Genomic DNA, 15,648 nt, shown 5'->3' on the forward strand with positions numbered 1-15,648 from the left:
CCTCCTCAGCAGCGCTAAGGATGTCCGACTGCAGCTTAGGTCTGCTCCCCGCTGGCAAGTGGACATCTCCCGATGGCTGCCGGGCTGCCAGAGGGATGTCTGATTCCCAGCTTAGGCCCAATCCCCTGGGGAGCAGGCCTCAGCCAGCAGATGGTCATCCCCCGAGGGGTCCCAGACTGTGAGAGGGCACAGGCCGGGCTGAGGGACCCCCCCCCCCCGGGAGGGCACAAATTTTTGGGCACCGGGCCTCTAGTATTATATTAAAAGGCTTTTCAAATGAATATGAAAAAGATGGACACCCAGGGTGGCAGAGGGAGCAGTATTATGTTTTCCAACAATATGAAAACAGAATTATGTTTTCAAAATTTATTAGCAGGATGTGAAAATTCTAATTGTTACCTTATGGTTTGCCTTTCTTGATCGACATATCTTATTTGTGATGCAAGCATAGTTTTGTGAACCTTAATTTCTTCAGTTCGTTCTTCCATAGTTGTTTGTAATTGCTGTTTTCTTTTTTCCAGAGAAAGAACTTCTTCTGCTTTACTGTGAAGCAATTCACGAGTACGTTTAGCTTCAAGTTTTAAAAGATTGTCTTCAATCATCAAGTCCTATCATAGTCAAATATTAAAAAATTATTTTTATACCCAAACCAAAATATTTTTCTTTATTACTGCTACAAAAGTCAAACTTGAAAACATAACTTTTTTCTGATTTGACCATTGACCAAGATGTTAACTAAGGTTAAATTTAGATTGCTCTGAGTCATGACTCTGGTTTTCCTTTGCTTTTTTTTTCCTCTTCCTTTTTATTTCTGTCCTTTTCACTTAAAAAAAAAATTATAGCCATTCCAAGTCTTTTACTATAATTCAATCCTAAATTCAAGTTTTATTAAAGAAAAAAAGGAAAAAATTATTCCTAAAATTGAAACTGAAAATATATAAAGCTCTATGGGTGAGCATTTTTATTTTCTAAACTGAATCTCATAAAATGATATGTAATTAAATTTTTATTTTAAAATGATTCCATCATGAGTAGAGTCCTGATAAAAAGTATACAGAAAATTTTCAGAATAGAAAGCCCAGAAACAAACACTCAAGAATATAAGATTTTTACTATTTCAAAAATATAGTTTTTTAGTTGGAGAAAAGATTATATCCCTACATTTCATATGTACCAAAAATAAATTCCAGGGCAGCAGCAAGAGATAAAAACAATGCCGCTATTAGAAATAGCAAGCATTTGTTTGATTTTTATATGACAAAGAAGTTTCTAAACAACATTTATACAAGGAAAAGCACTTAAATGTTTGATGTTTAAAAAACTTTCATGTCAAAAAACTAAATAAAGCTCTAACCGGTTTGGCTCAGTGGATAGAGTGTCGGCCTGAGGACTGAAGGGTCCCAGGTTCCATTCCGGTCAGGGGCATGTACTTTGCTTGTGGGCACATCCCCAGTAGGGGGTGTGCAGGAGGCAGCTGATCGATGTTTCTCAGTCATCGATGTTTCTAACTCTCTATTCATCTCCCTTCCTCTCTGTAGAAAATCAATAAAATATATTTTTTAAAAAAATAAATAAAAATTTAAAGACAAATGGAAAAAATATTGGCACTATTTAAGGCAAAATTAATATTTTTACATATGAATATCTTTTGCAAAGCAATTAAAAAATATAAACCTCCTAATGGAAATATGGGCCAAGAACATAAACCAGAAAGCAAAAAATAAAAATTGTGGAACATCCTATATAATAAAACCCTAATATGCAAATCGACTGAATGACAGAACAACTGGCAGAACGACCGGTCACCATGATGCACACTGACCACCGGGGGCAGATGCTCAATGCAGGAGCTGCCCCCCCGGTGGTCAGTGCACTCCCACAAGGGGAGTGCTGCTCAGCCAGAGGCTGGGCTCACGGCTGGCAAGCATAGTGGTGGTGGCAGGAGCCTCTCCCGCCTCCATGGCAGTGCTAAGGAGCAGCAAGCTGAGCGGTAAGGAGTGAGGGGTCCTAGACTGTGAGAGGGTGCAGGCTGGGCTGAGGAACCCCTTGCCCAGTGCACAAATTCCATGCACTGGGCCTCTAGTAGTATAATTAAAAGAAACTGTTTTAAACATTTTTGTTTAAACACTAGGGGTCCAGTGCACGAATTCATGCACCTTGAAAGGAACTGTGGGCCGCGAGGCTACAGTGGGCACAGAGGCGGGTCTCAGCCCATCCTCTGCCCCCCCACCCAGCCCCTCCTGCCGGGGCCCCTGGTCCCCTGTCTGCTGGCAGCCCTGCTCCTCCCACCACTGCTCCCATGGGCTGATGGTGCCGGCCCCGCTCGCGGAGTGATTGGGGCCGGCACCAGCAGTGGGTATGAGCGGGGCCGGTGCTGTCAGCAGAAGCGAGTGGAGGCTGCTGCCCTGATCACCCTCAGGAGCAGGAAGAGGTGGAGAAGCCCTCAGGGGCAATTGGGGCCAGCAGTCGCTGCTCGTACCTGATGGTGCCGAGCGATCGGGACCGGCACCAGGTGCTGGCAGCAGGTGCAAGCGTGCCTGCAGCAGATATGAGCACTGGGCCAGACCGTGGCATGTGGGAGCAAAGAATTTTCAGTAACCAACTGAAGCTGGCCCTGATGACAGCAACTGGTGCCCCACCTTGGTCTGGCGCCCTTACTCACCTGCTCCACCATCTGCCGCAGTCAATGCCCGCCATGTTCCGCATGCACCCCCTGGTGGTCAGCACATGTCATAGTAACCAGTCATTTGGTTGTTCTGCCATTTGGTCTATTTGCATATTAGCCTTTTATTATATAGGATATTTTATTTTTAAACATAAAGTGTTTCAAAATGTCACAAAGTTTAAAAATGCAGACTAAAAACAATGAGATATCATGTTTGACCATCAAATTGACAATAATTTTATCAACTGTAAGATCCAGCTTTGATGGTGGTAAGTAAAATAGGATGCTTACACATTGCTACTGGGACTATTAATTGAACCCTCTAGAAGACAATTGGACTTAAACATAGTTTTAAGACACTGAAAATATTCATTCTTTTTCAACCTTAATTATACAGGTGGAGATTTATCCTAAGGAACTAACTGAACAACTGTTCAATGATATATGTGCATAGAACATGATAATACTATTTAAAATAGCCAAATACTAGAAACAATTATAAATCCAAAAAATAAGAGATTGCCCAAGTAAATTATAGTAACTTTGTGCAATGGACTGTGGGAAGACTTCAAAAAATTTTTTTTCCTGGTCACTACAAGATCATATTTTTAAAAATTATCTTTATTGCTGGAAGTATTACAGATGTCCCTTAGGTTTTTTGTCATTTTTCCCCCATTGACCTGCTCCACCCCACACCTGCCCTTCCCAAGCCTTCACCACACTATTGACTGTGTCTGGAGGCTATGTGTATCCTATATAATAAAAGGCTAATATGCAAATTGTCCCCTCAACTGGGAGTTCAACTGGGAGTTTTACCAGGGGGCAGGGCCAGCCCGCCACCCACCTGTGGCCCCTCCTCCCAGCTGGCCCCGACCCAGACCCCCCCCCCACTCTGATTGGGTGCAGGGCCAGCCGACCAGACCCCACCTGTGCACGACTTTGTGTACTGGGCCTCTAGACTAATACGCACATTGTACCCATGGGAGTTTGACCAGGAGATCCATCGCTTGCTATTATACACTGACCACCAGGGGGAGGCACGGAATGAAGGAAGGCCCCAGATGGCAGTCAGAAGGCCCCGATCGGCCCTGATTGCCGGCCACGCCTAGGGACCCTACCCGTGCTTGAATTTCATGCATTGGGCCTCTAGTATGTATATAAAATCTTTGGTTAATCTCTCCCCCCATCCCCATCTCCTTTATCCCCATCTTCCCTCTGAAATTTGTCAGTCTGTTCCATGTTTCTGTGTCTCTAGAATATTTAATGTTTTGGAAGCATGTATATTAACAAATTTTAAATACAATATATATAGCAAATTTTCTTTGAGACTGGAAAGAAATAATGTATTTTAACACTTTAGTGACTTACTGTCTTTTTCAAATGTTGCTATGTTTTTTAAATTTTTCTATATTGAGCCTGAAAACATGTAGATTTTATTATATACTGATATTATTTTACTGTACCTGCTTCAAAGCTCGAGCTTTACTAAGTTCTTTCTCTGATCTTTCATTGAAAAGGTTTAGTTCATTTATTTTGGTCATGAGGGACTTTTTTTCATCAAAATTTTTACTGTTTGACATCTTGATAAAGTAAAGATCATTCTGTAAGAAGGAAAAAAAGTACACAAATATGTTTTTAAATAGCAATATTAAATACATACTATTAAACATCTTACATTAAATTATGTGCTCCATTAAATATTAAAATAAATCACATTTTTAAAGTCTTATTATTTATGCTGTAACATCTCTAATACAATATTTATGGATATTAACATAAATTTTTTTTCATTTTTATCATTTACAGTGGGGCCTTGACTTACGAGTGTCCCGATTAACGAGTTTTTCGAGATACGAGCCGTCTCTCGGCCGATTTTTTGCTTTGAGTTGCAAGCTAAAATTCGGGTTACGAGCCAGCTTCAGATACCCCACCGCTAGTTGACGCAGCAAACGTCACAGTGAACGCCACATCAGCCCAGCATCACGTGTCTCACTCATTCACTTTTGATTTGACATACAAGTAATTTGAGTTACGAGCTCCGTTACGGAACGAATTAAACTCATAAGTCAAGGCCCCACTGCATTGATGTTTTGGGTTTAGTTTACTTATTTATGGTTACCGTTCAATGTGATTCTAAAGGGAAAGACATGGGAAGAGGGAGTCCAAGCTTTGGTTCACCTTCTAGAGTTCATTATTTGATTCAACCCAAGTCCCAGAAGGTAAAGACATTAACAGTGTGAAAAAGCATAGGGTCTTGGTTAACAGTGCAAGCTCTGGAATCAGATGATAACAATACCTACTTCCTTAGGTTGCTGTGAGGATTAAAGAAGTTATTGGCCAACAATAAAGATTAAAAAATAAATAACTTTAAAGAAAGAAGTTACTGGCAAAGAGTATGCACAACAGCGTTTGATATACAAAAAGCTCATGTAGTATTACATATATAATCACATATTGCTAGAGAGAAAAAATGTTATATAAGATCTAACTCCATAGGATGCATTGTAGGTCATACATACACAGATTGTAGTTTTCTAGCTTTAGACCAGTTTGTATCCCTCCTCCCACCCTGAACCCAGAACAAGGTTTGTGCTTTTAGTCCCCTCTGGGTATGTAAAGCAAAAACTTTTTAGTTCCAAGATCTATCTCTCTTTCCATTCTGTCTTTTTCTTTCTCACTTTGTCTATACCTCTCCCCTCCCCTCCTCTGCCTTTCTCATTGCCTGTATGTCTCTGAAGTATTAAGACCTAGGACTGTAGCAATACAGTAAGAAGAAGAATTTTTTTAAAGAAAATGTGATTTCATAAAATTAAGTTTTAGAACCAAAAAACAAATTAAGTTTAAGGTGAATTTCAACCAAAAGAAAGTAGTTTCTGTGATGCACAATAAGAGATGGAGTGGCATGGGAGCAGGAACGCAGAATGACTTTACAACACCATGCTACTAATGAGAGCAACCTTCATTAGAATAGTAACAATATCTTTCAAAATTCACTTGCATTTCTATTAATTTATTTTTCTCTCTGTTAAAACCAGAGTTAGAATAGGTATAAGTACTAGCCAATTGCTGAAGAGGGAACACTAAACCCATCCCCACACAGCAAAGCAGGCACAGTTCAGGCCAGGATCACGAAAGATGATACACAGTTCACCTTCTTATATTTCTAATAGAAGCCCAATGCACAAAATTCGTGCAAGGGGCTCAGCCCTCGAAGCCTCGGCTTCATCCGGAAGGTCATCCAGAAGGTCATTCAGCCATCAGGTCTAATTAGCATATTATGTTTTTACTAGTGGCCTGTTGCACGAAGATTTGCGCAATAGGCCTTCCTTCCCCTGGCTGCCAGCACCAGTTTTCCTCCGGCACCCGGGACCCAGGCCTTTGGTCCAGCCGCAGCAGCGAGGCTTGGCTTCTCCCCCAGCGACCCAGGCCCCCAGCCCCTCCTTGAGTGGAGTCTGGGGTCGGTGGGAAGCTTGGCTTTCTCCATCGCTGGGAGTAACCCAAGCCTCCTGCTCGCTTCAGCTCCGTGACCGCCGCCATCATCAGTCATCTTTAGTCTTCTTCAGTCTTCGCTCCATGCCTGTGTATGCAAATTAACTGCCATCTTTGTTGGGTTAATTTGCATAGTCACTCTGATTGGCTGGTGGGTATAGCAGAGTGGCAGAGTGATGGAGTGATGGTTAATTTGCATGTTTCTTTTATTACATAGGATTATTATAGACGAGAGGCCCAGTGCATGAAAATCATGCATGGGAGGGGGGTCCTCTCAGCCTGGCCTGCACCCTCTTACAATCTGGGACATCCCCCTCGCAATCCAGGACTGCTGACTCCTAACAGCTGTTCTGCCTGCCTGCCTCATCACCCCTAACCACTCTCCTGCCTGCCTCATCGCCCCTAACCACTCGCCTGCCTGCCTCATCACCCCTAACCACTCTCCTGCCTGCCTCATCGCCCCTAACCACTCGCCTGCCTGCCTCATCACCCCTAACCACTCTCCTGCCTGCCTCATCGCCCCTAACCACTCGCCTGCCTGCCTCATCACCCCTAATCACCTCTGCCTCGGCCCCCACTGCCATGGCTTCATCCAGAAGGACATCCAGAAGGTCATTTGGTTGTTCGGTCTAATTAGCATATTATGCTTTTATTATTATAGATTATTATAGATAGTACTAAAGGCCTGTTGCACGAAGAGATTCGTGCAACAGGCCTTTCCTTCCCCTGGCTGCCGGCACCAGTTTTCCTCTGGCACCCGGGACCCAGGCCTTTGCTCCTCCAGCAGAGCCTTCAGTCTTCGCTCTGCCGCTTCGCGCCTACATATGCAAATTAACCACCATCTTTGTTGGGTTAATTTGCATACTCCCCTGATTGGCTGGTGAGCATAGCAGAGGGACAGTCAATTTACATGTTTGTCTATTATTAGGTAAGATGAGTATTCCTATACTCTGTATCATTAAAACAATACCATTTACTGAGTACTTGCTAAAAAGCACTGTATGAAGATATAAACTGCTTGTAATTCTCCATAATGCTGTAAAATTAATATTAAATTATTTTCCATTTAAGAATTGAACAAACTAGGACACAGAGAAGTTAAAACAGCAGTGATATAACCTTGACATTCAAAACTAATTCTTTCTGATTCCAAAACATGTGCTCTTTTCTACCAAACCAAGGAAACATTTTAAAAAGACATTTTATCATGCTACAAACTACTCCAAACCAACATTTTATCATCATAAAATAATTTTTTTTTAATGTAAAAAAGTTAATAGCTCCCTTTCTCCTTTGTTAGCCCTAAAGGAATCCAGGACAATTCCTCTTATAGCCACTAGAGGACACTCATCACTAGGCCTTCCCAGCTGTTTAAAAAACTGAAACCCTTTGGTGTTGTTACCCATTCAGGTCCATGCTCTCATTCTTTCACTCTCACTCTCCAATTAAACTTTAACATAGGTTTTATATTACATAGGCTTCCCTAACATAGGTTTTATATTACTATAAACATATTAATATACCTAAAAATTAAGATTATTCTCATCTTATTAACAAAATTGAGTTATTTGAAAAATGTAACTAAGTAAATATTTGAATAACGACAATAGATGAGCCATAAAACGGCAGTTTCTTTTAGAGGTTATTTCATACATAACAGACAATCAAGTTATTATGGCAAATGCATAATAGAAAAACAAATTTATCAATGCTTTAGATCATGTACTATTTAAGAGTATTTTGAAGTCACATGAACCAGTGCTCAAATCCTAGCTCCTCATGTACTAGCTGTGTAGCTGTGGACGAGTAACTTAATCTGTAAAACAAGTAATGATATCTTCCTCATAAGTTCCCCTATTTATAAAAATAAAATGAAATAAAATACTAAATGCATGTGGTGTATTTAGCATGTAGTAAGTGCATAATCAATGGTAATGTTGCATTTTTATAGAAATATGGCTATCAGTTCATACGTTTCTTATATATGTGTGTAGCTTGGCAATCTCCTATCCAAAGTTAAGTCTTAGGAACATATTATCTTAAAACAGAATGACTAATGACTAGCATATTTGAAGCATAAAAAGTGTTTTTGGATAAGTTACATGAAGCTTCTTGATCTGTGTTTCCAAAGTGCCAAGTGTAGAATTTCTCTCTTCCAACGTCTCTTTAAGTTCCACAATTTTTACTTGAAGACTTTGCTTTTCTTCTGAATTAATTTCTCCCCTTAACCGTGACATTCGGCGTTGCACTTGTTGAATGTGAAAATCCTGTTACAGTTTATTAAAATAAGTTAGTAAGGAGAAACAAATGGTGAAAAATATTTCTACAACTATAAAGACACGGTAAAGACCTTTATATCAGTTGGCCTAGGTGTCACTTTAAGCCTTCAGTAATTTACAGGATAAAATCCTTCTTACCCTAAAGAGAGAAACACCAACCTATTCTTCAACAATCAGGGTACATGATAGTGACATATAAGTAATCTGAAAATATAACAAAGTCATGTAGGGAGCTATTTATTGTATTACCATGATGGAACCTCAGTAAACAAACTGGATATACATGGACATACATTTTTGAGGATACATTTTCAAAAGGGGATGCAAAAAAATAATAATAATATAGTCATGAGTTGTTAGCCATAAAAAAACCAAAGCTCCTAATGAATTATTTTTTAAAATTAAGCTTTAGCATCTGTAATTTTGAGAAACTAAAAATATATTAGATAGGGAGATTAAGATGTACAGAGGGAGGACATTAAGAGATAAATGAGACAGAACAAATAAATAGAAAAAATAAGGAAAAACTGAAAAAAATACTTTCAACCTATTTGTCTATGGGTGGGGATGAGAAAGCCTATGTCCCTATGTCCACACAACTAAAACATCAACATACAGTTTTTCTAGGCTTCAGATGTCCAACTCCTTGTTTTGTTTTACTCTATGTTCAATTGCCCCAGGTTCATGGTTCTCCCTCACAAGAGTTGTCTGTCCTCTTACCTGTTTATTTCAGATAGAGGGAAAAAAAATAGCATTTAAGGCTTCCTCACCCTACTACTGACCTAGCATGAAATCCCATCTTCAATAGCTGTCTATCCCTCAAAGAGTGCTTAGAAATTTTTGTTTTCCCGGAGCACTGTAGTATCTTGACCATCACAACTATAACAAGTCAATATGGAAGATATTCATAAGAGTAACATCTACCTGACTGTACATAATTTCTTGCTGCTTCAAGGTTTCAAAATCCAGTTTATGTAGCTGATGGTTGAGGTGCTTTAGAGAGGAACGGGTTCCTTCAATTTCTGATATAAGAGATTTTTCTTTCATTGTCTCAGTCTGTAATTCACGACCTATCTTAAATAGCACACCTTTCAATATGGTCAATTGAATTTCCACTTCCTGGTGACAAGAATAATAGGGATTAGTGAAATTTTAATACCTTAAATATTTTATTTTATAAACAGTATAATATAGGGGGCTCATAAATGAACCCCCAACATTTTAGCTCTTGAGATATAAAGGCCTCCCACAATTTCAACAAATCCCCAACATTTCTTATAGTCTACTCTATGCTAGTAGACTAGAATAGTAGTTTTCTATTCTTTTTTTTTTTATTGCTTAAATTATTACAAAGAGTATTACATGTTTCTCCTTTTTTTCCCCCGCCCTTGACAATCAGTTTTCTATTCTTGTATCATGTACCTTGATCTGTTATTCCACCCTAGCCTTAGAACTAGGGATTCCACTGGTTTCCTTAGAAAACAGAATATAAATTCGCATTTACTGAAGTCTTGAGGGTGTTATAGGGAAGAAATTACATCGTTCAATTTCCTACCTTCTTTGGGGCACAAATTAAGAAATATAATCTGATATAATCATATAAAATGCATTATTTTTCATATAACAGACACTTTTCATTGGGTTTAATACCTTCTCAAAGATTGCCTAGCAGAGTTTTCAAGTTAGTGCTTGGTGGTGAATAACACAGCACATCTCCAAAACACATAGGGTTGGGATTTTTCCAAACAGACACAAAATCCAATGGCTATAAAAATCAAGATTCTGAACACAACCCTGCTAGAGCACAATTAGTACACATGCTACAATCTTATTTTTTTCAAATTCAGCTAATTTCTTTTAAAATGTCACTAGTTTTTCATTCTGTTGCCCAAAAGTCTATTTCAAGTGAATTTTACCATTTTTACAGATTTCTGATAAGTTTTAATACTGTCCTATCTCAGGTGCTACAGAAAATCATGCTCTTGGAAGAAAAAAATAAGTTAAAAAAATAATATTGGACTCAGACACCACCCAAGTCAACACTGCTGCATGACTTCATTACTCAGGAATTTTAAAAACACAACACACTGAGGAAGCAGATTCTATCCAAATATGAGTGAAACCATCCTTGATATAAACCTCAGCAAATGAGGGATTTTTGCCACCATCTTCAACTACCCTTCTGCTTCACACACACACACACACACACGTTAAAAGCCTGGTTGGTGTGGCTTAGAGGTTGATCATCAACCCATGAACCAAGAGGTTGTTGGTTCGATTCCCTGTCAGGGCACATGCCTGGGTTTTGGGCTCAATCCCCTTTAGGGGGTGTGCAGGAGGCAGCCAATGGATGATGCTTCTCTCTTATCAATGTTTCTATCTCTCTATCCCTCTGCTCTCTCTCTAAAAAGTAATAAAGGGGAATTATTTTTAATTAAAAAAAAAGTTAAAAGCAAGAAGTAGTGCCTACAGTGTCAGGTCATACAGTCACTTTGAAATTTTCAAAGAGGAAATTTAACCTCTTCTAGTTCCTCAAACATTGGATTTAATGCTACCAACATGCCAAAGAGATTAAGGTAGAAGGGACATGTCGATAAGGTTAGTAAAATAATAGCATTTAAGAGCCCATTTACTGATAAATGATGCCAGACTCTACGAAGTTAAAAAGATAGCAGTAGCACATGGTGAAGAAATACAGCTAATAAATGTAGACCATTGGGGGGGAATTTGCACAAAAAATGATAATCATATAGAAATCAATTGTAAAACAAGGGCACTTTTCAAGATACATTTGCAATATGAGAACACTAGAGGCCTGATGCATGAAATTTGTGCAAGAGTAGGCCTTCCTTCCTTGGGCTGCCAGCACCAGCTTCCATCTGGCACCCAGAACCCAGGCTTCCCTCTGGCTGCCCACGGGCACCTGAGACCCAGGCTTCCCTTGCAGCCCTGGCTTTGTCCACAAGGTCGTCCAGAAGGCAATTAGACTGGATGTCCTTCCGGACGACCTTGCAGACAAAGCCGGGGCTATGAGGCAAGTCCGGGTCCCGGGTGCCAGAGGAAATCCGGTGCTGACAGCCAGGGGAAGGAAGGCCTACTCTTGCAGGAATTTTGTGCATTGGGCCTCTAGTATATATATATATATTATAGATGACAAGCAGGGACATGGACACACTAGGCATTGGGAAGGCATGGAATCTAAGGTACAGGAGCTATCTTTAAAAGAAGATATCAAGCCCTAGCCGGTTTTGCTCAATGGTTATAGCATCAGCCTGGGACTGAAGGGTCTAGGGTTCCATTCCAGTCAAGGGCACATACCACAGTTGCCGTCTCAATCCCTGACCCTGGTCGGGAAGTGTGTGGGAGGCAAGCAATCAATGTGTCCCACATTGGTGTTTCTCTCTCTCTGTTTCTCCCCCTCCTTTCTACTCTCTAAAAATCAGTGGGGGGGGGGGGGGGGGTGAATATCTCCAGGTGAGGATTAACAAAAGAAAGAGAAGAAGAAGACATCCAAATTAAATGCTGAAAGTGAAGCAAATGGAGGATCAGGAGCTTAAGAAGAGAGCAGTCACCAAGAGCCGCAGAAGCAATAAAAAGAGGACCAACAATGCTGATTACAAATGTCATCACCAGAAAGCAGAGCCTCTTAAAAGACTTCCTACTCCTCTGATCTCAGGAATCTAATTAATTCACTATTGCTGAATGTGCTGTGATCTTCTTTTAAATGGGAACTAAACTTTACCTTCACACTTTTTTCCTCCTCCTTTAGTATATCTTCCAAATTGGTAGCTTTCTCTTCTGCTGACATAGTTTTCTCAGTTATCTGCTCTAATTTTTCTTTTGCATTCTCATTAGATTTTTTAATTCTGTGTAACCTAGAAAGAGTTTATAATAAAAAAACAGAAAACATGTCTAGAGGTATTGAATGCAAACAAACAAGGAATAGTTTGTCCTACAATTTTTTCATATAACTTCAAGTTATATGAAAAAATTTTTACCATAAACCATTTTATTACCAATACATAGTTAATATGCCATAAAAATATTACTCCTGAGCCTTTGTGATGAAACACCTGTGACATTTTTTAATTTAATAATTTAGTAGCTATAATTTTATAGCTATTTAACAAAAAAATATGTTTCTAGAAGTAAATTAAGAACTATAAATATATTTAAACATCTTTTTTCTTACCTTGTTGTTTCTCCATCAATATCCTTCTTTATTTTGGAAGTATTTTTCCTCAGAGCTTCTACTTCACTGGAACTTCTATTCACAGTGGCTTTTAAAGAATCCAGCTATTTATTAATTAACAGACAGAAAGTATATATTTACTCTGTATTTTATAAATTAATTTCATTTCCAAAAATTCCTTTTTGAAGCACTTCAATTTCTAACCTTCATCATTCCCATAAACACAATAACCATATTGCTGTAATACATATTAACAGCTTTTCTTTTTGATCTAATATTACAGTTTAAACTGCTTGTATAATACTGGCAAATTATAAAGACCCACATATATGTGTTTAAAATACATTAGAGCAAAACCTCACAACATTGGATTTGACAATGATTTCTTGGATGTGACACCAAGGGCACAGAGAACAATTAAAAATTAGACAAGTTGGACTTCATTAAAATTAAAAACTTTTGTGCATCAAAAGACAATATCTACACAGTAAAAAGGCAATCAACAGAATGAAAGAAAATTTGCAAATCAATATGTGGTAAGGGATTAATATCCAGGATGTACGGAGATCTCCTAAAACTCAACAACAACAAAAGATTAAAAACTGGGCAAAGGGCCTAAAGATACATTTCTCCAAAGAAGACATACAAATAACCAAAAAGCACATGAAAATATGCTCTACATCATTAACCATTAGGAAAATGCAAATCAAAACTACAATAAAATTCCACCTCACACCCATTAGGAGGGCTACTATAAAAGGTAATAATAACTAGTATTGGTGAAAGTGTGGAGAAATTAACCCTGTTGGTACAGCCACTGTGGAAAACAGTACGACAGTTTCTCAAAAAATTAAAAACAAAATTACCATACGATCCAGCAATTGTGAGGTAAATGTATACCCATGTTCATAGCAGCATTATTCATAATAGCTAAAAAATGGAAGCAACCCAAGGGTCCATGGACAGACGAATGGATAAGCAAAATGTGGTATACACATACAATGGAATAGTATCCAGCCTTAAAAAGAAAGGAAATTTTGACATATGCTACAACATGGATGAATCTTGAGGACATTATACTAAATGAAATAAGCCAGTCACAAAATACTGGATGATTCCACTTGTGTGAGGTACTTAAAGTAGTCAAAATCATAGAGACAAAATAGAATGGTAGTTACCAGGGAATGGTAGAAGGGAGGGATGTGGAGCTATTGTTTAGTGGGTACAGTTTTATTTTTACAAGAAAAAAAGAGGTATAGAGATAGATGGTGCTGATGGCGGTACAACATTAGGAACGTATTTAATACCAGTGAGAACACTTAAAATGGTTAAGATGGGGGAGAACCAAGATGGCGGCATAGGTAAATGCCAGTACTCGCTGCCTCCCACAACCACATCAAAATTACAACTAAAATACGGAACAACCATCATTCAGAACCACCTGAAATCTGGCTGAATGGAAGTCCTGCAATTAGAGAAGTAAAGAAAGCACATCGAGATTGGTAGGAGGGACAGAGGCACAGAACGGTCTGGTCCAACACCCATGTGTGCCATATTTTTAATTGGGAAGGATATCTCCAAGGCCTCCATGAGAAGCAGGGGTTTCCAGCCCCACACTAGATCCCCAACCCAGGATTCCAGAGTTGGGAAGAGAAGTCCCCGTAACTTCAGGCTGTAAAAACCAGCAAGAATTGTAGTTAAGAGACACGGGTCTCTTAAAGGGCCCACACATGAATCTACTTAGTCCCGCTTCCTCTGAGTTCCAACTCTGAGTGGTGGCTTTGGGAGAATCCAGTGGCATACAGGGAGGAACTGGACTGTTTGGCATTGAGGTAGGAACTCAGGGGTGGCTTTCTCCCAGTTAATGGTGTTCACAGGGGTCATTGTTCCTGTGCTGGGACTTCCCCCATCGCAGAGCTGACTGGCAGCTATATCTGAGTTTCCATCAGCCTGGCCCACACTGCTCATTCTATCCTGGTGATTCCCTGAAACCCTGCCTCATTCAATTTGCAGCCCCACTCAAGCTGTTTGCGCCTGCTTTTCCATATGAATGGCCAGACGTTGCTAAAATCTCTTTAAAAAGCAGCAGCAGGTGTCATTGTGTCCCAAACCTATCAATAAAAGGCCCAAGACCCAGAATTAACACCAGCCTGCCTTGCTTCACACCTGGGCCTTGCCTGGGCACTTCCTAGCCCAATATAAGTAACAGCCATCTGCAGATCTCTGTGCAGTTTCTAACTTTGCACCTCCTGAAAAGCCCCAGAGCCAGTGTACCTGGTGGACAGCTTCAGACCATAGCAGATTACAAGTGATACATTCAAGGGGCAGACTCAGTGAGCACCAAAGCCCCAATGCAGCAAATCCTGCTCCATAGGGGTGTCTCCTGCACTACAGCTCTTCCATTGTAGATGGCAGCTGGTCCTCACAGTCAGTTGGCCTGGAGGTCAATCCCTCCCAGTGATGCCAACAGCAATCAAGGCTCAACTACAACAAGAATGTGCATACAGACCATACAGGGACATACCTAGAGTGCCCAGCTCAGGTGACTGGGGAGACTGAACCACTGGGCCCTATAGGACACGTAATATACAAGGCCACTCTACCAACTCAAGGAGACATAGCAGCTCTACCCAAAAATAGAAACAACACAGGGAAGCAGCCAAAATTCAGAGACAAAGAAACATGTTACAAATGAAAGCAATGGAAGAAAGTAAACTACTGGATACAGAAACGATGATTATAAGGTTGCTCAAAGGCCTTAATGAGAGCTTCAAGGGACTTAGTGAGACTTTCAAGGATCTTAGTGAGAATGTCAAAGACATGAAAAAAGACCAGTCAGAAATTAAGCATACACTAACTGAAATAAAGATAATTTACAGGGATTCAACACTAGAGTAGAGGATTCTGAGAATCAATTCAATGATTTGGAATATGAGGAAGCAAAAAAACACCCAATCAGAAGAGCAAAAATAAAAGAATCCAAAAATATAAAGATTGTGTAAGGAGCCTCTGGTACAACTTCA

At 39.7% G+C, this 15,648-nt stretch overlaps 1 protein-coding gene across 1 annotated transcript in view; it reads right to left on the minus strand.

Moving 5' to 3' along the window:
• The window catches only part of CCDC39 (coiled-coil domain containing 39), a 56,585-nt gene that overhangs the window by 17,569 nt on the left and 23,368 nt on the right, over positions 1-15,648 (minus strand). The window contains exons 8-13 of the mRNA XM_005859483.2: positions 12,626-12,729; positions 12,176-12,308; positions 9,358-9,552; positions 8,257-8,421; positions 4,129-4,266; positions 400-608 (exon numbers count right to left, since the gene is read on the minus strand). Coding sequence (XP_005859545.1) covers positions 400-608; positions 4,129-4,266; positions 8,257-8,421; positions 9,358-9,552; positions 12,176-12,308; positions 12,626-12,729 — 944 coding nt within the window. The remainder of the gene's footprint in view (positions 1-399; positions 609-4,128; positions 4,267-8,256; positions 8,422-9,357; positions 9,553-12,175; positions 12,309-12,625; positions 12,730-15,648) is intronic.

This window comes from Myotis brandtii, unplaced genomic scaffold, assembly GCF_000412655.1.
Source record: "Myotis brandtii unplaced genomic scaffold, ASM41265v1 scaffold127, whole genome shotgun sequence".
Lineage (NCBI taxonomy): Eukaryota > Metazoa > Chordata > Mammalia > Chiroptera > Vespertilionidae > Myotis > Myotis brandtii.